This window comes from Anabas testudineus, chromosome 23 (assembly GCF_900324465.2).
Source record: "Anabas testudineus chromosome 23, fAnaTes1.2, whole genome shotgun sequence".
Classification (NCBI taxonomy): domain Eukaryota; kingdom Metazoa; phylum Chordata; class Actinopteri; order Anabantiformes; family Anabantidae; genus Anabas; species Anabas testudineus.
In genome coordinates this window covers 5,761,899-5,784,789 of record NC_046631.1, presented here as the reverse complement: position 1 = coordinate 5,784,789, position 22,891 = coordinate 5,761,899, and the positions used below count along the sequence as shown (strand labels likewise).

General features: G+C 40.0%; 1 protein-coding gene and 1 long non-coding RNA gene across 7 annotated transcripts in view; both read left to right on the top strand.

The window, feature by feature from the left end:
- dock4b (dedicator of cytokinesis 4b) overlaps positions 1-17,222 on the top strand; it is an 89,822-nt gene extending 72,600 nt beyond the window's left edge. For 2 of the 6 annotated variants that reach the window (XM_026362578.1, XM_026362573.1), the window contains 12 exons: positions 446-532; positions 1,578-1,754; positions 4,389-4,472; positions 4,582-4,701; positions 5,126-5,247; positions 6,229-6,349; positions 7,021-7,102; positions 8,187-8,296; positions 10,173-10,245; positions 11,841-11,957; positions 12,636-12,697; positions 14,785-15,237. In XM_026362578.1, the coding sequence (XP_026218363.1) occupies positions 446-532; positions 1,578-1,754; positions 4,389-4,472; positions 4,582-4,701; positions 5,126-5,247; positions 6,229-6,349; positions 7,021-7,102; positions 8,187-8,296; positions 10,173-10,245; positions 11,841-11,957; positions 12,636-12,697; positions 14,785-15,237 (1,608 nt within the window). Of the gene's footprint in view, positions 1-445; positions 533-1,577; positions 1,755-4,388; positions 4,473-4,581; positions 4,702-5,125; positions 5,248-6,228; positions 6,350-7,020; positions 7,103-8,186; positions 8,297-10,172; positions 10,246-11,840; positions 11,958-12,632; positions 12,698-14,784 lie in introns of all 6 variants that reach the window. The other 4 variants (XM_026362574.1, XM_026362572.1, XM_026362577.1 and 1 more) reach the window with 4 other exon arrangements.
- A 632-nt stretch (positions 17,223-17,854) lies between these two features.
- Positions 17,855-20,790, top strand: LOC113163709. Its single transcript, XR_003298929.1, has 3 exons — positions 17,855-17,959; positions 19,743-19,838; positions 20,679-20,790. It is a non-coding gene; the product is annotated as an uncharacterized LOC113163709 (long non-coding RNA).
- The last annotated feature ends 2,101 nt before the right edge of the window (positions 20,791-22,891 follow it).

The window sequence follows — 22,891 nt, the reverse complement described above, 5'->3', positions numbered from 1 at the left end:
TGTGAGAGTTAATTTCTGATCAAAGTAGAGTATTCAGCTAATATCGGCATATAACTACTGAGCACTGGTCAGGTTTCTTGTTGTTCACATGTTTATGATAAACATACTGTGAAAGTTCCACCATAGTATTATGTTAATTGCCTACAGTTTCTATAGTTTACATGCTGTCTGAATGACCTTGTAGGATGTTGGCATATTGACAAACTTGCTGGTTAAGTGGTGGTACATGAATGATGATATGAGATATAAGACATGACACCTGACCTACACCCAAAAGTGGGTGTTTGGCAGTAAGTGCACTCAGCATGTTTTCATCTGTAATTAAATTGTGTGCTGTCTGCCAGACATAGAGTGCATGTGTGCATCACGTAGCTAGGGATTTTTTTTTTTATACATCTTTAGCAATCAACTAATATTCCTTCTTGTAAACTGTGTGTTCCTGCAGAGCCTGTGGGTGGAGAGGACAACCCTGACTCTGGTCCAGAGTCTTCCAGGCATCTCCCGCTGGTTTGAGGTGGAAAAGAGAGAGCTGGTGCGTCAACACACACCCATCTCACACATGGGTTCCTACAATACGTTTTTGTTTTTCAGGTTGCAATTTAGTACCAGTTAATACCATAGTATTGATCCAGGTTGTTTCATTGAATAATAATAATGACCTCGGTCATGGTTTTGGGGCTATTGGACACATTTCATTTCCTCCATTGAACACATTGGATGTTGTGCTTAAGATCAAATTGCTTTGCTTTGATTACCAGCATGTCCAATTATTTTGGAATGGATTTTTCTATTGGGATTTTTTTTCCCAATATTTACTCTGTGTTTTCAACCTGGAATCACTATCATATTTCAGTCCATTCCCACAGTGTTGCACGTAAATCCCCTCAAAAGCTTTCCGTCTTGGATCTCCTCATTCAGATCTCTGAGGAGTGGGAGGATTTTAAATGCTGTTTTGTCCAGCGTATGCAAAACATAACACATCGTCTGTCTCCCTTCGTCTAAGCCCATATTCTTTAGTGCATAGCTGCTGAGCATGGTGTGAAATTGTGGATTGTGAATGCAGTGTTATTTTATGGTGGTTAGGCAGTGCTGTTGCGTATAACATACACAACTGGCAAAAGCTCTGTTAACAAAAGGATTAAGCTTAGTGTGAGACGGAGAAGAAGAAATGCAGGACGTTTTTTTTTATGTTTCTGTGAGTATACACAAAAGTAACCACATATTAATCATGTGTTTTCAATAAAATGCTTCATGCTACATACTTAAAGCTGCTGTATTTTTACATATATGCATCGATTGTTGAATCTTTCAGCTGCTTGTTTTGGATTCACTGTGTTTTTCTGTAAAGAAGCACTGTATGCTACCTGCTCAGCACCAGTGAACATGATGGTGCATTGAGCAGCTAAGGCTCAGTCCTCTGGCTTTCTTTTGTAAATGTGTAATCTTCATGCCAAACTAAGATAACCCATTGAATCTTCAAGTTATGTTCTTCTAGCATTTAGACTTAGGAAAGCTCTCTTTAGTGTTGCAGAAGTGCTCTTAAAACACTTTTTTTTCCATCACCTTGCTCTTTTCAGGTGGAAGTAAGCCCGCTGGAAAACGCCATTGAGGTCATAGAGAACAAGAACTTACAATTACGCACATTGATCACCCAGTGTCAAAGCCGGCAGATGCAGAACATCAACCCCCTCACCATGTGCCTCAACGGGGTCATTGACGCCGCTGTCAACGGGGGACTGGCCCGCTACCAAGAGGTACGGATGGATATGTAGAGGATAAGGTTGGAGGGTTTTAGAGACTGAGGCAGGAGTGGGGAGCGCTTACATATGGATTGTCTAATGATGCATGAAGGTGGATTTTTAGTGAAGAGATGTATAGACACAGAACATTTTTCTGAGGGAGGAGCAGATGAACAGATGGATGGATGGATGAATGGATGGATGCATGAATGGCTGGGTAAAGGTTTGATGGAATGCATAGATTAGTGGAGAGAAGGAGGGGGTGGAAGCAGAAAAATGAGATGGATGGTGATGTAAGAATGAGTGGATTGATGGAGCTGGTCAATGGATGAATGGATAGAAGGATGGATGTGAGGAGAAAGAAAGGTCAGGTCAAAAAATGGCAGCTAGAGGAGTGGGAGGACGGAGTATAGAGAGATAGATGACTAATAATGGCTGAATGAATGAGAGGGGAGTGGTTATGCAGTTGCTATTATACAGTGAAGTGGTAACAAATGTACAGGTAGGTAGAAAAAATGAGTAGTGACAACTGAAAAACACTGGCATGTTCTCCTCTACAAGGTCCTTGAGAAGAGACGACTGTACGATACAGATTCTCAACTGGAAGGAGAACGGTTAATAACAACACATCTAAAAGTCTCCTCAGAAAATGCTTCTTTTTTGTCTCTGCCAACTGTGTGGACTGTGTGGCTCTTTGTCACATAGCAACCACTCTTTTCTACTGGGGGCATGTTTGTGGGGGTGCGTGTTCATGTTTGTGCCTGTGTGTTTGTGTGGGTACACACTGTTGTGCACTGGGTTTGTGCAGAAGAGCATATCTCTGTGGAAAAGTAGCCTATGAAGGCAGGTAGGACACTTAATACTGTAGAGCCAAAAAGGCAAAAGTCACTGAAGAGCTCTTCAACCTTACAGCCATTATTTTGTTAGCAAAATTATTTTCATCTGTAGTAGTGCACTGTATAAAGGGGCTTTATAGCACCAGCTACACTGTAGGTAAGATCATGTACTTATTTCTGTGCCTGTATGAAAATAAAAATGGTGTAGAAAGTGAGCACAGCTTTCCTTTTACCAGTTCCCATTCACAATTTGACATATTTCAGTTATTTTGCATGAGGTGGACACACTGAGCTGCATTTCTGCAGCAAATATGTTGCCACTCTTACTAACACATATTCTTTGCAGAGTATTGCATACATTACACCACAGAGCTCATCTAGAAAAAATCTATACATTTCCCTGTGTAATGTCGATTGACAGCTGCGGAAGTTTGCTTTGCTACAAACGAAGGAGAAATTGTCATTATTAATATTCAGATTTATTGCTTTAGTTTGAGTTGAAGCCCTTGAGGGGGAATGCGGGCTGATTTATTTCCCCTCCCCTCAGCATTCTTTCTCTAATTGGACTTTTTTAATGATTAACTGAGCCACTCCACGGCGACGTCTCACTCCCCGCAGCCCGACGAGAAATTTCTATAATTTGTAGAAGATTATTGATTATTTTTGCTGCCTTTTCCGACTGATGTGCTGCACTTCTCTTTAGTGTCACTACCTTGAGTTGGCACTAATGCATATACATGTATACAAGTATAGAAGTAATATAACTCATGGTGATGTAATAAAACACTCAATATCCTATCCCTCTGGGTTGCATGGTTTAATAAAAGACAAATGTGGTATCATGTAACAGTGCTAATATATGTGATTACCATCTAAACATGTTTCTCAGAGATAATATTATTACTTATTTGTCTTAGCATTAATAGTCTACACTCCATAGTTGCATTCATTTTTTTATATCGAGCTAATGGTGTGTGTGTGTGTTTGTTTCTGCTTATATGTCAAAGCAGCACTGAAAATCTTTTGCCTTTATCTCATCTCTCATCTGGATCTGTGTCTTTGAAGATAGACAGCTGTGTCCTTGGGAGAGGAACTGTGCTCATCTTTTTTTGTGAACTTCCCTTTACCTTTCAGTCCCTTTTTTTTTTTGTTTCCTCTGGTGGTAGATTAAATGGCAGATTGCGAGCAAAGTATTTCATTGGCTCGTGCTCGTGCTCTAGATTGAAAAGGATTTACCATAATGTGTGACGCATCGCATCATGTCGATGGCAGTGTAAACAGCGAGGATCTGACATTTAACGTATGGATGCAGCACAAACCTGTGTCATCATTCAAAGCTGATGGGGCCTTTTTTGTCTTATCTGTTTCTCCCTTGAAAGGACATGGATAGAAATCTCCGTTTGTAAGTCACGTAAAGTATGATGTTGCTAAAGATACAGATACAGAGCTTTTACAGTCTGAGACTAAATGACAAATCAAAGTACAATCAGTCAGTAGTTTCCCCTGACAACATTTACCACAGAGACTTTTTAAAATGTATTTTTAGCTGTTTTATGTCTTTATTCTTGTCCCTGAATGAGACAGGACTATTTTACCTCGTTTGAGCTGGATGTTAGTTTGCTCCGTTTGCATATTTGCTCACTTTGCTCATGAATATTTTTTAGGATTCAACAAAAAAAAAAAAAAATGTGTGGACGCTAATTCACTGTGTCAGCCCAGCGGGGATTCAGGTAACACTGCGGTGCAAGAAAGCACTACTGCTTCAGCTCCCGGTGTGAGCATAACAGATGTTCTGCATTTTGTCTCTACACAGGCCTTTTTCGTGAAGGACTACATTATGAATCACCCTGAGGACGGCGAGAAGATCGGGCGACTGAGAGAACTCATGTTTGAACAGGTCTGTGAGAAACGGAACATGTGAAGTGAAACATGTATAGATGATGATAGAGTTTATGCAAACAAAAGAAATCAAACACTCTTCACTACTTCATTCTGTCATTTCACAGGCACATATTCTGGAGTATGGCCTTGCTGTGCATGAGAAGTTTGTTCCCCAGGACATGAGACCTCTCCATAAGAAGTTAGTGGACCAGTTTCATCTGATGAAATCCAGTCTGGGCATACAGGTAGGCCAAGACAATAGATGATGTATAATACACTCAATACCTCTTGAAGAATGCATTTCAAAGACTGCATATCAGTAGATTAATGAGGGATTCACATTTCAAATTAAACAGAAGTTATTTCAATTAATGGCAATAAATCACATATTAGGAAGATTCAAACAATCCCATTTGTGTAACATCATTTTCCTCAAATCATTAACTGAAGTCTTTTATGGAAGCTCACTCTGTATGACAATAGCAACCAACTGCTGTGTTTAGGGACTTCCGACTGAATGACCCCCTTAGTTCTCCGAGGCGAAATCCACCCCTCATTAGGCACACTTCCTTCATCTGCATTTGTGTGTGTTTTATTTACATACCTCACGCTGGCACAAAGAAGCATTTAATAATGTGAACTTCCTCTTCTCCAATTTAAAAACCCCAGGAGTTTCCTGCTTATGTGCGTGCCAGCCCAGTCCACTTCACCAATGGAAGCCCAAGACCATGCAGGAACTCTGTGCCCAACATCATTAGCCCAGACGGTGGCAGAGGGGTTGCCAGACGGAGGTGACAGCTTTTTTTTTGTTTGTGTCAATGTCTGTTTTTATTTATTAATTGAATCATTAAGGAAAGAAAAAGTCTTGCTTTTTAATGTAAGTTGCATTTATATTTATTTTTTATTAGAGACTGAAGAAACATTTTAACTTTAACTCCACATGTATTTTAAATACCTGCTTCACATTGTCTGAACTTACTTTGCCCTCTCCTCATGTGCACCCTTCACTGCACACCTAGATTCATCGTACTATTTCTTTTTCTTTCTCTTCTTTTGTTTTTTTGTGTCCCCACCTCACCCCGAACACCACTCTCTATACCTTTGCTCTCTCCTTCCTTCTGTTCTTTACGGGTGTGGTTCCATCTGGGGATGCAGTAGGTGGGGGCAGCTGACTGGTACCCACGGGGATTTTTCTTAGCGTGCATATGTGTGTATATGCGCGCGTGTGTGTGTGTGTGCGTGTCTTTTGATGTGTGCAGTGACCCTGCCACACTGTCTCCCTGCGACATTCTGCATCCACAGTCTGATCCCAGGAAGCACAGCCGCACAGAAGAATAAAGACACACACACATCACCTCAATCTCCCTGTGACATTTTCGCATTTTGCTTATTCAGTTTTGATTTTTTTTGACTCAGAACCTGGCTGTGTTTGATTTTTAGCTTCTGCTTTAACCTTCCTTTAAAACCCCCATTGTGCTTGTTCTCTAACCTTTCTTTTACACTTTTGCTATTTGTCAGACAAATACTTGATGAAATGCTGCGATTGCTGGATCGATTATCTTTGTCTAATCTAACATTTTCTCCCCGTTTGTCTCTCTGTTTGTCTTTCTCCCTCCCTGTCTGCCTTTTCGTCTCCTTTCCCATGCTTCATGCTGAATTTTCGGTGAGTAAATCTCTAATCTAATGAAACATAGTAACAAAGCCCGTCTCCATTTACCAAAAAACCAACATGACCGTCTCACTCTGTCTCTCTCTGCCTCTCTCTGCCTCAGACTGCTCAGCTACCCTGCAGTGAATCGCTACTCCTCATCCTCTCTGTCATCTCAAGCCTCCAATGAAGTCAGCAACATCACAGGGCAATCGGAAAGCTCTGATGAAGTCTTCAACATGCAGGTAATCTCTCATACACACATCCATCCATCCCCTGGTGCCTTCTCCACACCCTCACAAAAGCTGTTAGGTAGTAGATAGAGTCCACAACTCAACATTTGTCCTCTTGCTCCCTACAGATTTCACTTGCAATACTTTTTAATCCCACTCACTCTGTCCTAGCCTCATCTCTCTTCTCCTCTGACCCTTTCTCTGTGTCTTGGTCTCTGCTTGTTCAGAGCTTTGTCTGGCAAAACAAATTGTCATGATTATATCAAATAAGGACACAGTGCTTTGTGTGGTTCGTCCAGGGAGCCTGCTGGAGTTGGGCAGTAATCTAAACTAGATTTGGCCAATTCAGAAAGCTGCTGACAACTCCTGGCAAGCTGTCTGCCGCACCTGGCATGCCTGAAGTAGCACAGGCTGAGAAAAACATGAGAGGAAAAAAGGCTGTTGTCAGTGATCTGGGAAAAACCATTAAGATATTATATCTGAACCTCATACATTTTATTCTATAGATCCAGTAGAATTTACTGAAGATCTACTTTAACCCCTACCACCCCAGAGATGCTATTCTGTATTTTTAAGGTTTTATCTGTTTAAATTTAAATTTTATCTGTGTAAATCTCTAAATATTATTTTTATTTCTACATATTTAAGCATTTTTACTTTTTTTTTTTTTGTCCTGTCCACAGCCCAGTCCGTCTACCTCAAGCCTCAGCTCCAACCACTCAGCCTCACCCAACGTCACCAGCTCAGCCCCCTCCAGTGCCAGAGGTGAGACTGTTGTCTGCAGAATGGCTCATTTTACAGTGTTATGCACCGTAAGCTTTAAGATGATATTTCAATCTACAGTTGAGGGACTCACACAGAGGAAACAGGCAGAGGTTCAGCTGGACATATGAACACACAGGGACTGAACCCTTGACCTTTCAGTGACATGATATTCTCTCAAACCACTGAGGTGTCCTGTCTGGTGAGGTTAGTAAGGTTAAACGACAGCTAAGGGATACACATAGGAAAACGGCAAGAAAAAAAAAAAAAAAGAACAATGGGATGGGGGGTGGTGAATGGAAAGTTAGCGTCTGAAAAACAGAGAGAATATAAAATGAGCTGAGATGAAAAATGTAATGGGCTGAGACGTAGAGGCACATGCTGCTGAAAGAAACATGTGAGACAGACAGTAAGAGATGATTACAGCTCTCTGAAATATACGTGTTGGACCTCGATACAGTCTCCTCTACAGTGTAAATATCTCAGGTTCTGTCTGCTCTCTTATCGCGCTGCGTTCAAATGTGCAAATGTGTTGCAACCTGATCCACATCATAAAAAGGGCGAATATATGAAGATGTTTATGGAAGCTTATACACTCCCCTTTGGCAAGCTTCTGGTAGCGGGTGCCGCCCTAATAAAAGTGGCCTCTGTCTCCCTATAAAGCATGTTGAGAATTATCGCTAGTGTGGTCTTATCTGAATCCGAGCCAGCGATGGGGATGTCATGCTCATATGATAGCCTTCCAAGTGCTATCACATTTGCTAATGGATCAAGATCTCTACAGTGGCTAATGCCAGATGAGGGAAAGTGCTGTGAAAAGAAAGTGAGAGTGTGTGAGTGAGTATTAGTGTGTGTGTGTCTGTGCTGTGAAAATGGTGTGAGCGTGTGGAGGGAGTGTTTATCTCTGTTGATGTGTTACTGTGTCGAGGGGGGAGGGAGGGGGCGGCACAGAAGAGAGATTGGCCTTTCCTCATTCCTGATTACTTGTGGGTCTAGTGTGGGTTCTTCTATTTGGTCCCTGTAAATGCACTTGTGTATTTGCGTCTGTGTTTGTTACATCTGTGACAACTCATACCATGCATTCCAGGTTCACCTCAAATGGCAGAGAAACACAAGCATTCCAGAGAAAACGCCTGTTTGTCTCCAAGAGAGAGACCAGTCAGCGCCATCTTCCCCAACCCCTTGGACCCTGCACAGGTTAGCACGCTCACACACAGGCAAAGGAAATGAATTTTCATCATCAAGACAAATAAAGTGCATTGTTAAAAAGTGAAAGTAGCTCCTGTGTATGTCTCTCATATACTGTAAGTGGTTCTAAAGAAACTATAGCCAGATTTTTTGGATGGGATACTAAATGTAATTGTTCCAAATGTGGTGCTTTGTAGTACTATTTTCACAGTAGTACTTTAAAATCACAGTAGCTCTACAGGGGACCTTTATGAGGTGACCCTGGTTCTGGAAGTAAAGGTGCAATTAATTCTTCTCTCCATAGTTACTGTGAGGTGAGTCACAGTTTGTGCAGCTTCGCTGTCAAGGTTGAGTCATCAGTACAAGAACTGTGTTCAGAACTATCTGGTACAAATAGAAGTTGTTTGTGTGTGTGTATATAAAAAAAATCATAAGGTGAGAACTTACCTGTAACTCCCACGGTGCATTTCAGTACCCAACATCTCATCACTGAGCTTGAAATTCTGTGATGGGCATCGTTAAGACCAGGAGGAAGCTAAAGATTATGATATTGACAGAACAGCAGCTGTGACCCTGAGGTATTGCCGTATTTAGAGCTGTCACACTAAACTGAACGATAAAACCTAACTTTTGAAACACATAGCCATAAAACATAAACTTATTAGACTGTAAAAATGTGTTTTACTGCTACTGGAGGGATCTTTTTTTTATTATTTGAATACAGAATGAGATGAAAACTCTCCCACTTTGAAACTGTATATGTCATATACAGATGGTTTAGATGTGTGTGTGTGTGTGTGTGTGTGTGTGTGTGTGTGTGTGTGTGTGTGTGTGTGTGTGTGTGTGCTATATTTTTCTTTTAGGAGGGTAATTAAAGAGAAACTCACACTGTTCTATCATTAAAGTAAAATAGTTGTACACCCTTTGGTTGTTCTCACTTAGCTTCACCTGTCATCAGCAGCCGCCCAGGTGCATATGGGGGCAGAAAACAAGGTCACCTTCGTATTGTACAATATATCTCAATGGCTGACTTCTGTCTTGGAGATAAATGCGCCTCCTGGATGAGGGAACATGCCAAGATGTTTTTTTAAGGCAGAAAACTACATTTTTTTTATGAGCAGCTGATATTACTGATTGTTTATTAAAGTCAGACGATCAGTGTTGCCACATTTTCACTAACACACACACAAAACACATTTCACTACCTCACTACCACAATAACAAGAGGCAACAAGAACAACATGATATTGCAATTTCTTCTCTTGCTGAAGGGCAGTTTGTAACTCAATCACACCCACCATCCTCAGTGACAAAGCTACTGAAAAATATTGTTTGCTTTTCAGACCTATTCATCCGTTATGTATATGTCAGTGCTGCTGGCACAGATTACTTTTTTTTTCTACCCTGCTTGTGTTGAATCAAATTAATTGTTTGAAAGAAGATGAATGGATAGTGGGATGCCTAACAATTATTCCAACCTGACAACATGGAAGTGTTTGCTGTCGGCTGCTAATGAAATATTGATTATTAGAACCAATGATCACTTGTATCATTTACTGTAATTAAAATACAACTGTGAAAAAAGAAAAAAACATTTTTATATTTTAGAGGTTCGAGGGCAAGCGCTTATCCACTTGTACAAATATCACACTGCTGCTAGACATAAAGGTCATTACACATTCAACACTGTTTCTCTCTGTGTCTGTCTGTCTCCGTCTGTGTCTCCCCCCTATTTTAATGCATTAAGCAAAAAGTCACACTGTGCTATTTATCCTTACCTTCCTATATTCAGTTATTCCTTTATGCACTTATGGTGCATCACAAATACACCGATTTCACCCTGTATGTATTTGACTGTAATTTGCACTTCTTCTTTTGCCTGCAGAGAGCTCCTCCTCATCAGATAGGCGACACCACTTTACCAAGGAGTGACCCCAACCTCTCAGCACCAGATAAAGGTAAAACACAGTCTTTTACCTTGTTTATCTCCACTCAAAATATACTTTCATCTTGTAAGCAATCTCCTCCAGCAGAATTAGTATTAAACTTTTACTAAGTGCGCAGCATATATCAATTAGCCACAATTCCTGTAGAATATATATATATATATAAAAGTTACTATAAAAACTCTGATCAGCAGAGCACAGTCACAGTGCTGCCAGAGTACCAGGCAGCTTCTCTATCGCACATTGATGCTTAGACCAGTGTCCATGGTGGCGTTTATCTATCCAGACATGCAGTATGTGTGACAGTTTGACCGTACAGTGACTGGAGGCATCTGTCTTCACACAGCACCTTCAGGGAGCTCCTCAGGATACACACACACACACACACACACACTGACACACGTTCAAACGCAGACACGCTGGGTTCCATTTTCCTTCGACTTCTAACCAAACACACCCTCTGGATTGCAGCATTTCTTCTTGCCTATGACTAAAAGAGTAATAATGTAATAATGGCGAGTGGTGTCTCTGCATTGCTGATGGACGTAGGATGTGCGAGTTACATACTTTACCCACTTTAGGGAAAAGCGTGCCTGTTAACTGAGACTGAAAACTGACCCCCTCCACATGCTATTTAAAAACACCTCAACTGTTGATGATTGCTTTCCTTCAAAGTGCAGCAAAACTCAAGAGTATAAAATAAACCAGTGCTGCCTGTGAAACAATTAAGGAAGGATGAGGAAGAGATACCTTAAAATAAAGAGCGAAGAGTGTGGATGTGATAGCTTCCTTGTGACTCACATACAATCACACACGTCTCCACGCGAGTCAAATGTGATCTCTAAATAATGCAGCGAGAAATAGATGAACTGCCACAATATGGTGACATGACACCTTTATGCATATGAAAACGACAAAAGGTGCTAGAATTTACACAAAACCTGTGATTGTATAAAAGGGGTGTTTGTCACCTTTTCTGCTGTGAAACTTTAATTATATCTCTAGATATCAAATATATAAATATATATGTCAGTAAAATATACAGTACTGACAATAAAAGAAACTGCACTTGAAATGGCTTTTTGACATAAAGTTAGGAAATAAAAGTTTGATTGAATGTGACAAATTCTATTTGCTCCTAATTAATAAGAAGCCTTGGCTCAGGAGTCACTTCTCTAAAACACTAATGACAAAATAAGACCAACGTTGACATGAATATATGTGTTTAAATATAATACAACTAATAAAATAAGTGCTTAAAAAAAGAAACTTAAAGTTTAATCAAATCAGGTACCAATATGTTAGTACATTTTGGTAATGCTTAGAGCTTGGATGCAAATCCTAAGAATTTCCTTGACATTAATATTCAGATATTCATTATTATTTAAAATTATAATATTGTTAATTGAGGCAAATGCTTTACTTTGGGAAATGTGTACTTTGGTCTGTTGTGTAAACAATATCCCCACAGTGTGTCTCATTTGTAATGTTTGCAGTCATCAAATCATCTGTTACAGTGATTCCATTTTGGACTCTGTTCTCATGCTGTCTGTCTGTGTAATCCCATGACTTGTTACGTGACTTGTGATGTTTCTGTGTACTGTAAGTGAGACCCACACCCAGTAGCTGGAGCCTAGACAGTGCCAAAGAGGGCGCTCCATCCTTCTCTGACTCTGTTGGCAAATTACTAGGCCCTCCTGTACCTCCTAGACCACCATACTCAGGTAAACTGAACGATCATGGTGAATCTCCAAATGAAGAACTGCTACTAATTTTCCTCTCCAACTTTTGACAACTGGTGCTTTCTCCACCTCTTCTTGGCATTTGCTCATCTGAGGCTCTCGGCTACTAATTCCTACTGTAGCTCCTGCTCATGTACGTTTTCTTTAACCAGCTTGAAATGCTGATGTTACCATGTATGAAATTCTCACTCTGAACACTCCGAGTCCTTTTACCAAATAATGTCATTACATTTCAAATACAGTTTCCTCATCAACTCAGTGTTTTAGTTATTTATTTCTATACAGATTAAACAGACCTGACTCCTTCCCTGGTGCTTTCTCGTGTATAGTACAAGCCAGCAGTGTAATAAGCAGATGGAGTGTTTTTCCCCTCTTTTTGCTGTCCTCTTTGCATAGAGCAGTAACAGCTGTTGGATGTAAAAACAGCTTAAGGCAGCCTAAAGGACCTGCAGAACATCAGCGCTTATTTGATTCATTGAAGCTTTAAGCCACTGGCCCTCTCGGCTCCATGTGTGTATGTTTGCATGACTCACGCTGTGTCATCCTGGTGAAGAGAAGAAAACGCTCGTCTAATTTGAATTTGCCCTGTTTTCTTCTCTCTCTCTCTCTTCCTGTCTCTCTCCCTCTCCCCCTCCCTACCTCACTCTGATCTGTCAGCAGGCTCTTCAGCTAAAAACATGAGGTCACAGTCCCCTGTCCCCACATCTAGATCACCGCAAAAGGTTGGTTGTGTTCCTGTCACTCTCTTTCGCTGTGCGTTTGGTCTGAGTTTTGGGCTGTTTTTAGTTTCTCTTTCTCTCCCAGGGATAGACTGACCTTGCTTACTGACAGCCCTGGGGCCCTTATCCTGCTCTGTTAACATCTTAACAGCTAGCTGCAGGGTCTTTATCCTACTCTATGTCAACCATAAGGCTGGAAAGCATTGCATTACTGTTCACTGATGCTGCTAACTGTTCCGATGCTGCTGATTTAGTAGTTTTTATGGCACAACTGTCCCAAAGAGGACCCAAATCAGGACTGGCTGGAGGGCATTTATTGTATTAACTAAATGTATGCCTGGTAGATGGTGTCTTTTGTGTTAAAGCTCTAAGAGGATGTCACCTGGCCTGACATGAAAATGCAAAAGCAGATGAATTCATCCAATTTCACTACATGCACTTTGTTTTTAACTTACAGGTACATTACATTTACATTCCAGTGATTAAACCCTGTTTATAATCTATTTTTTTCCTTTACCAATAATGTGACAAGACCTCTGTTTGCTGTGTTGAATATTCCCTTCAGCATCTTGCAGCTGAGATGTTGAATACTGTATCTCTGACCTCAAGTGTTTTTATGTTTATCTACAGATAACTCATTGACTCTTGCTTTGTCTCCAATCTGTGTTTTCTTGTTAATGACCCTCTTAGTTGTTTATACCAGTGTGCAGAAGCAGGAGAGGTCCAGGAAAGGTTAACTAAGCTCTGAGTAAGCTTTTAATGAGGGTAGAAAGTTGTTTTTAAACTCCAGTGAACTGAGACTTGTCTCCTGCTAACTGTTATCTTCTTTGTGAGTTTGTCACAAGTAAGAGTGCTCTGCTCCCAGCTTTGCTGCAAGTGTGATGTCTTCTTACATGTGACAACAAATAAAGTGTCCTTGTTTGTGTGTGTGTGTGTGTGTGTGTGAGATAGAGAGTGAGAGTGAGAACAACTCGGGAAACCAAAGTGTGAGTGACAGCTTGGCACACAGCATGCTCTGTCAATCAGATTAGTGTGGTTAGGGGTGTGCATGTTTCCATGTTTGTGTGTGTGTCCGCTGCGGCAATAGAGGAGGCCTGGAGCGAAGTATGAAGCTGCCCATCACAACACAGCCAGAGTTGGGTCCTCCGCAGACCTTCAGCAGGCCCCATTATCTAGCACATGAACACACACAGACACACACACACCCTGAACATGCACATCAGTCAATGCAGCTAGGGGCCCATTACCAGACCACAAACCCCAGGACAGCAGTGGACCTGCAGAAAACACATGGTGCCAGTCTGACAAGGTTGCACTTACTCCGCTTCAGAGGTAGAAATGATATTTAGTAGTGGTCTCTCTGTAGTAAACTGGGTCAGGGGTTTAAACTGTCAGCATTGTACTGTATTATATATATGGATTTTTATCCTGCTAACCCAAATGTGAAAAGGTTTGTCAAGTGGTGCATGTCGAATGGAAACCTCTTTGTGTGTGCCCCCTGGAGCATGAACAATACAGACTTACTGATAAATTGTATATGACACTAGATCCAATTAAGTTTTTGCAGATATAATAGCAGCATGGTGTAATTGCGTAGAAAAACATTTTGATGAGTGATCGGGTTTTTGAGAAGGGAAGTGCAGCATATTGTGTTTTCTCATCTCGGTGCACAGGGCTGGTTGATGGAGTGGAAAAACCTGGCCCCTCTCAATCTGTTCACTGACTTTCTCTCTGTTTTTTTTTTTTTTTTGGAGAAAACTATTTATTGTTGCTTTATGTCTGTGTCAGCATGTGTTTTGGTGACAACTGAATAGAAGATAGATACAGTGTGGTCAGATAGATGCAATATGCTTACCACAAATAATGGATCACAAAATGTGAACCATGAATTGTACAAACAAAATGTTACATGTATAATTAAATCAGAAGCGGATTTAGGAAATTAACACTTAATTTACCTTCTGCTAAATATGAAGTTACAGACAGCTGCCGGTTAGCTTAACATGAAGACTGATAATAAAGAAACTGTTTACAGATAAAGAAAAAGAAAAGAAACTTATGATTGTCTGTCATCATTTCTGTCCCTTCAGACCATAGTTCCACCTTTCACCCCATCGCCTACTGAGTGCCAGTCTGCTAGCCTGGTCTCCAACTCCCCTGTACTCTCCGGCAGCTACAGCAGCGGCATCTCCTCCCTCAGTCGCTGCAGTGTATCGGAGGCCTCAGGCACAGAACTGCCAGCGGGTGACCACCCACCCCACCCTCTGCCTCCACCCACCACCTTGCCAAACTCTGTCTCCAGTTCTGACGAGCCGATACGCAGAGAGAACAAGACACCGCCCCCCTATAGTGTCTATGAGAGGAACAACCCTCGCAGGCCTGTGCCGCTGCCCCACAGCCTTTCCATCCCCCCGCAGGCGGACGCCCCAGCACTGCCACCTAAGCCTCACCAGCTTCGCACAGGCAGCATGAAGCTGGATGGAACCTCAGATCCCCGAGTCCCAAGACCAAGGCCTCTGCCCAGGAAGGTGTCACAACTATAGGTGCTGGTTTAGGCATGTAAAGGAGGAAGGAGAAACACACTGGCGTATTTTGCACTTTTCTACTGGGCACTCATTTTTTTTGTGATCTTCAGTCTGGCATTCCTGACCTATACTCCAATTGAAAACACAGGCATATAGATAAACGGGCAGTCGAGCAACTGAAGAAACATTCAGATAAAGAAAGTTTCTATTTGTATTAACTAGAGACGTTGCATTGACTTTGACTTGACCATTCTGCACTTTTAGCTCTAGGATGTACAATAGGTCCCAATGGTCAGTTGCGACATACAGTATGTTTACCAGAACACTCTAGACAGTTTTGATAGATGTGATAATCTCAAATATATGTATATTGGTATAAATGAGAATTTTTTTTGCCTTAAGTATTGGAAATAGAGTCTTTTATTCATGAGTCTTGCACGTTTCTTTTTTTAACAACAGTACATTTGTATGTGTACTTTATGGCTAAAAAGGTGCTAGAGGCCTCAAGTATGCATTTCAGTCAAGTGTTGTAGACAAGGGTGTGTTCCCATTGGCATAATCACACAAACAATGGAACAAAAAAGGTTTAAACTAAAGAAAGGGTAACTTCAGCACAGTGGGGACAGTAACTTTGAGGCTTAACTCAACATGATTATATGTTAATCACAAAAACCTGGGTGGTTTTCTGTGGTAAATTTCTACCTTAATAACTCACTCTACTGCCCACCTTTATCTATCCAAATCCAAATCTATCTTTTTATCGATCTAAAAATCACTTGCTGTTCACTTAGTGTAAGTGAGGAATTGCCCACATGAACAATAAAATCATGATCCTGGACCAAACACATGGGCAAATAGAAGTGCAATTGCATGTTTAGAAGCTGGAATTTGTCATTGACCATTTATGTGAACGCACCCTAATCCTCCTGCATGATGTACATGACAACAGATCTTTAGGGAGTATTGTGCCAAAGGAAAATGTGCTGTAAAGAAAGTTTTTTTTTTTTTTCTTTTCTTTTCTTTTCTTTTTTTTACTGGGACCTGGAATCAATTGCTTGGATATGTTCAGCCGACAAGATTCATTTACGAAAGATAATTTTTTTTAAAATGTGGTTTCACCCAAAAATCCCAATTAAATTGTAATCTCCTGATTAGATGTAAAGCACAAACAAGATTTTATCTTCTGTATTATGACCAGTACTGTTATTATAAACTCTCTATTTGACAAAGCAGTAATTGGAAGAGAGTCTCAGTGTCAGCAGTGACCTTAAAACACATAACGCCTGACACTCTATTGGAGAAATATTTACAAACCAATCATTGTCAAATATTTGTACAGTTAAAGTTTACTTTCTGTTCGATTAAAAAGATGGACGTGAGTTGACTGCTCTATAAATATCTGCTCAGTTCAACCACATTGCATTGTCGCAGTGAAGTAAATGTTCTGTGGCAGGCTGATGTCACATGCTGTTTTGTATAATAGAGGAAATCTGGGCTTAAAATATTCATCAATCATAAATTCCATGCAACATTTTTTTTCAGGGGGGAATTAGCTTCAGTATTGTTTGTATGTTTAATTTTTGTATGGTTAATTTACTTTTTAATTTGTTGTGAATTTTTGAGATTAAATATTCACATTAATCAGTACTTGAGAGCTTGTAAATTATATGATGAGATTAATGTAAGTATGCCAAATATAAAATTTGTGTATTTCAATTAATGTAAATATTGTGTTTTTAACAAAATGTAGCTATAACAATTTACAGCTTTGAATGTAATGTTGAAGCAGCAAATTATTATTATAAATGTTCAAACTTTTATGGTTTTGTGAGTGTAGAAAAACTAAGGTCATGCATAATGACACCTAACACATCTAGTTCAATAAACTGCCCTATGTAATACAAACTGATTGATCAACATATTTGTACAGTACGAGAGCTTGGAGATTTCTCTTCTTTTAAAGCTTCCTGAGGTTGTACGGAGGCGAAACACCTGTCCACCGCCAAGATTTGTATGGATTGAGCTTCAGCGGTTGTATCTGCCACTAGAAATGCTTCTACTGTTGGTGGGTGGGAAGCCAGCTAGGGATCATGTTCATGATCATGATCTAGCTGGACGCGGTTACTGCTGCAGATTGGGATCTGAATGATGACGATTATTATTTTTATTATTATTATTATGAAACATGGAGAGTGGTAGATGAATCACTATCCATTATGAAAGTTGTTTCTTCTTGGATCAAGAAGGGATTAAAGGAAAGTCTGTGAAAAGAGGTGAAAGCTAGTTTCACTTTCCTTCAGCAGTGCTTTATTTTTTAATGTTTATACTTTTGCTTCTAGTATTCCACATTTACTTAAGTAATATTATAACAGCAATGTATGACCGAGCATTTGGAGGAACAAAATCTAGACATGGTTTGAAATAAAGTATAACTAAAAAATGTAATTCTTATTATAATATATGAAGGTAAACTCCATTTTCTAACTAGAATTTAAAGGTAGCTACTTTAAGGGTTATGGATCATCAATGGGAAGACACTGTACTTGTTGAAAGCACAGGTGTTGCTAATATAATTAACTTAGCCAGCACACACAGTACCAGGAGCCTGCAGCAAAAACACATGTTTTATTTTATTACTGCTACATGTGTGAAGACCTGAAAGCCACACTACATTGTATTTGTATAGGACGGTCCCTGTTGTGCTCAATAGACTTTATTTACAAAGTGACCCAACTATTTGGTAAGTAAATTATTTTCCATGATCTTATTTTCAGTAAAAACCGGAGCCGCTGTTTGGTTTGTGTAAACTACTCAAGCTAATATCAACTGTTTGCTTTCTTTTGCTAGCATTAGCAAACATTAACTTCCAAGAAGGAAAATTAACACCAGTTTATTAGCTAACAGGCGAATAGGAATTGAAGTATTTGTGATAAAATAAAGTGTGAAAAGCATATTTAACTTCGGTGAATGAAGCTCTTTAGGGTTAATTATGCTTCTTGTAGCCCCCGGTGCTGTAGCCTAGCATAACATTTAGCAGCAGCTAAACTTAAAGTGATAACTAGCTGTTGAGTCAGTTTTTGTGTGTCACCAAAAACATGGATATTAATGTTACATAACACGTTATGGTTGATGACTTGGTTGGAAGAAACCCAGATTTGTGTTCTTACCGCTTAATGCGTGCATTCAGCTTGACTCTAATCACAGCATACTATAGAAAGATGCGATTAGCTCCGTTGTTGATTTGCTCCTCTCCATGAATGTCACATGTCTGAGCATCAACCCACACGCAGCCTGTGGAAATCCGCCTCAGGCCCATGTGGTTCAGGGGCTGTAGATGAGTCATTAGTGTGTGTGTGATAACACAAGACACGTCCACACAAGGGAGCAAGTCTCCTGTTCATCACAAAGCATCTAATTACTCCAGCACCACAGTTGAACTGAAGACCGCTCCTGCTCTGTAATCCACAGTTGTGTGCTGATGGAGCTTTGCAGCTTGACCAGGGGACCTTGAACAATTGTATTTGTGTTTATACCCTCACTCAGCTGCCTATAAACATACTGTGAGAGCACAGCATGGTGACTGGGGGGGGGATGGACGCACTTCACCTGTCAGCTCTCATCATAATTGTTGGTGGTTGGCTGTAATTTGACAGCAATTATCATGTCAGGAATGAATTCCCAGCTAATCGCAGAGTCTCCTTGCAAACAGAGGGTGTGTGCTACAGCGACATGAGGGACACGTCTCTGACACTCGAGCCTGGAGAATTGGTAGATCCAAACCTCCACAGGCCTGTCAATTTGCCAATTATTGAGACAACAGCTCGCAGTAATGGCAAACAAAGCATGTCCTGGTTAAAGACACGATGGAGATCAGCGGGAAACAAATTTCTGCTGATCTCACACATTGGTATTTTGCAATTGTGGGCACAGGTAGTTTCCTTATACCAGAAGGAACTGTAGCATAGGAAGGCATGGTTCTAATAATAACATGTAAATATTATGAACCCGCAGAGCTCCCTGTAATTGTTAAGTTGTTCAACACATTTCTAAAAGATGCAGCATTCATTATATCCAGCATGAGATTTTTGCAGAACAGTTTAGCCCTATTATACAAGCACTAAACATCCTCCATTTATAGCCTTCAGGGGTGATGATACATAATTATCTGGGGAAAGGCAGTGCTAGGTATTAATTTAAAGTTGCCTGGGGCGAATTTTGGAGAACACACAGCCGCAGAGAAACCCAAGGTGTTTGTCTCGCTCTGCAAATCTCCCCAGGGAGAGCAGAAGCTGGAGCAGCTCTGCAGGGAGTAAAGAAACCTCCATCTCACACTGAAGAGAAGTTTCAAAGAGAGACGCATAAGAATAGATGGCGTGTTTTATCTTTCTGCTCCACTCCTGTATCTGCTCTGTTGTGTTCAGCAGCTTATGGAGGATTTTCACCTGACAGCTTCAAATATATTGGGTTGTTTTTAATGGCACAATGACTGAAGTGTAATTTTTTTTCTTGTGCTGTCCTCACAGGAGGACTATTGCCTCAGCTGAACGGGGAGTTGAGTGCTAGTTTGAAATGCTTTGAATGCTGAGGAGGAGCACAAGACAAAGATCAGGAAAATATAGGTGTGTGTGTGTGCGCATGCTTTCATCGATGAGATAATGTATGTTTTCTTGAAGAATTATATTGTAGTTTTCTACAACCATTGCAGAAGGGTGTATCAGAGAGTTCAACTTTTATGCTAACAATACAGAGAAAGTAGCATGAATGTTTAAAACATAGCTGTTACAAATTTAGTTGAACCTCATCTAAATTGTATTGAAATTCAATTATATTTCACAACTTCACAAACGCCAGAGAAACTGTGTTGGGACAATAACAAGTAAAAGAAGCGTAAGTCAGCACCAATAAAGTTAACATCTGTAACAATAATACATTAGGAAAACATATATTCAAATATAGAGGACAGTTTATCCTGTAGAAGGTTGCAAAGTGGCCAAAGTCAATCCCAGCTGATACTGAGATGGTAACCTTTCAACTGAAGCTGGGTTGCAACTCCCTTGTTTACCCCATTATATTATTATTATATTTCCCCCCAGTATTTAGTACTGTGTGCACTGAAATAAGTAAAGAATAAGCAATAAAATCTTCAAAAATAGAATATTAATAATATTATGATATTATGTCTAGTGGTGTGCAAAGTTTCCAAAAAGAGATCATATATTTTGGGCTGAAATTTAGGTAATTTGTATAAAAGACACATGAATTAGACTAAGTCTAGTCCTATTTGCAACCATTACAAAATAAATTTGAGTGTTTCACTCAGTGTAAACGTCTAGTAAGTAATTAAAATGATTAACTAGCATTCCTATGCTTTGCCCGTGCCTTGTGCCTCTGGAGACTTTTATTGAGCACTTAAACCACACCACAGTTCTCTCATCATCATACGCCGCTGTCCTTTCCAGTGAGTCATCCTCTGAAGATCAGAAAATGGCGACCCTGTTTACTGAGCTTTCGTGCCCACCAAGAGTTCTTGATCCTGGCTTTCACTCCAGCCCTTGGGGTTCAGCAGTCTGCACGGCAGGACCAGGAGGCAGCTGTATCAAGACTTGCATCAAGCCAGCCATGTTAAAAGGTACTCTTTTGCCCTCATCTAACCTCTTGCTCTCATCTGCCCTCACTCTCCGTGGGGTGTATATTAAATTAAATGTTAGGCTCTCGCCATCCCAGCTCTCTTGGGTGATTGCCTTAGTTCTGCCTGGCTAGTTCAGCTGTAAAGAGACCCTTCTTGTTTCTCCTACACACATGAATAAACATAAGGTCAGGTGAGATTTTGAAGCGTTGTCCCCATAAGGGTTTGCTGTTGAGTTAAAAACCAGCTCAGGGTTACACCAGGGCAGAGAGGGTGACACAATAAGGTCAGTGGAAAGTAAGCCACTGTCAAAATAAAATCGACTACACCACACTGGAGTAGCTTAAGTAATACAGATAATACAGTACAATACTGTCCTGAAAAGAAAGTGGTCTAATTAGGACAATCATATGTGGTGTTGGAGAATACAGGTTTTAAATGCATACACAATTATTCTGTGTAAATCATGGCTGAAAGACATGGCTGTTGACCTTTCTGGCTTCTCTCCGCTCTAGTCTAGTCTTCTATATTTTGGCACAGTCACCAACAGGGAACGTGGATAGATTTTTCAGATTTTTCTGTCTGATTACACAGTATTAGTACAACAGTATTCAGTGACAGAATGGGTTTTATAGTGGACTTGACTCAAAAAACTCTGCAATCTATTAATTTAGTAAATCCCAGCCTAGCCTAAGCCTACACGCCTACCTAGTGTTTACATCAAGCAGACTTGTTACCAATAATCAGCTTTTTTGGATCATATGTTGTATCAAACCTTGCCACCAGATAATGCAATACATTTATTTATTATGACATTGTGGTATATAAAGTGGCATAAAATGGAGTTTCTCAAGTAGAAGTACCCAGAGAGTGTACTAGACTAAAGTACTTGATTTAATGTCCTCTGTTGCGTTCCACCACTGGTGTCTGCTCAGTTTGCTAATTATAAAAACATCAGGTTCTAAACATGTAGCTGCAGTTCTTACCTAATTAAATAGAAAAACTTGTTCTTACCTTTTTAGAAGCTGGTTTGATTCTAATAAAATCAAAAGACAACAAGCCATCAGCAGAAAGATGGCATCGATATCAAGAATACTCAGATTATTTAAATTCCATGGACAGGAATTTAATCCACATCGAAATTTATGTTAAGACATAAAATATACTGTATAATCATTTTGGTTAGTTTCACTTATACAACAATAGCAGCAGTGAACAAAGTGAGGAAACTGTTGTTTTACATCTTTTTTCAGTGACATTTAGTTGGTGAACACACATACAGTGCTGCTGTTAGTTTGGCATTTTGTTTGTGCTGAGGTTAATGATTGTTTGTCTGACTAAATCCTGTCCAGACCTTTTTAATACAGAAAATTCAAACTGACATCCTCTAGTATGCACATACATTTGTATATTTATTATTGGTAATAACAACAGTAACCACAGATGAATGTGTACCAGTACTTTTTGAACGGTTTCACAAGGTATTTATAAATACAGTGATAATACTGATAACCATGACAAATTTTTGTCATTATAATCGTGATATTAAATTTTCCATATCGTTAAAATAATTTTAGAATCGTCAAAAGTTATAACTGCCATAAAAAGTCATTTCTACAGTGTCAAGATGTCCAGATACATGATTCAATACAAACAGCCTCTGCTGTTTGTATTGAATCATGACTTTTCTGCTTTCAGGTCAATGGAAGCAGCTAACTGGCTGTCAAAAGAACAGCAGAAACTGTCTTTTTCTTTCTGCAAACTTTATATTTTGCCGTTAGTTGCCTTTTGAACACCATGTATAAGAGCAGTGAGAATTTGGTGCCCAATGAAGGGGTCCTGGCGGCAGGTTTTAAGCCATGGGAAGGATAGTGCACTGTTTGAGCACGCATGGTTTGATTCCTGCAGGAGAAAGACTATACTGGGTTATTACTGCTTCAAGTAGACAGCACTGAATTGTTCTTTTGTTCTGGCAGTGAAGTGCTGAGGGGGTTACTTACAATGAATTCCTATTGATTTTTCTGGTCATGTCATCAAATTGTATGT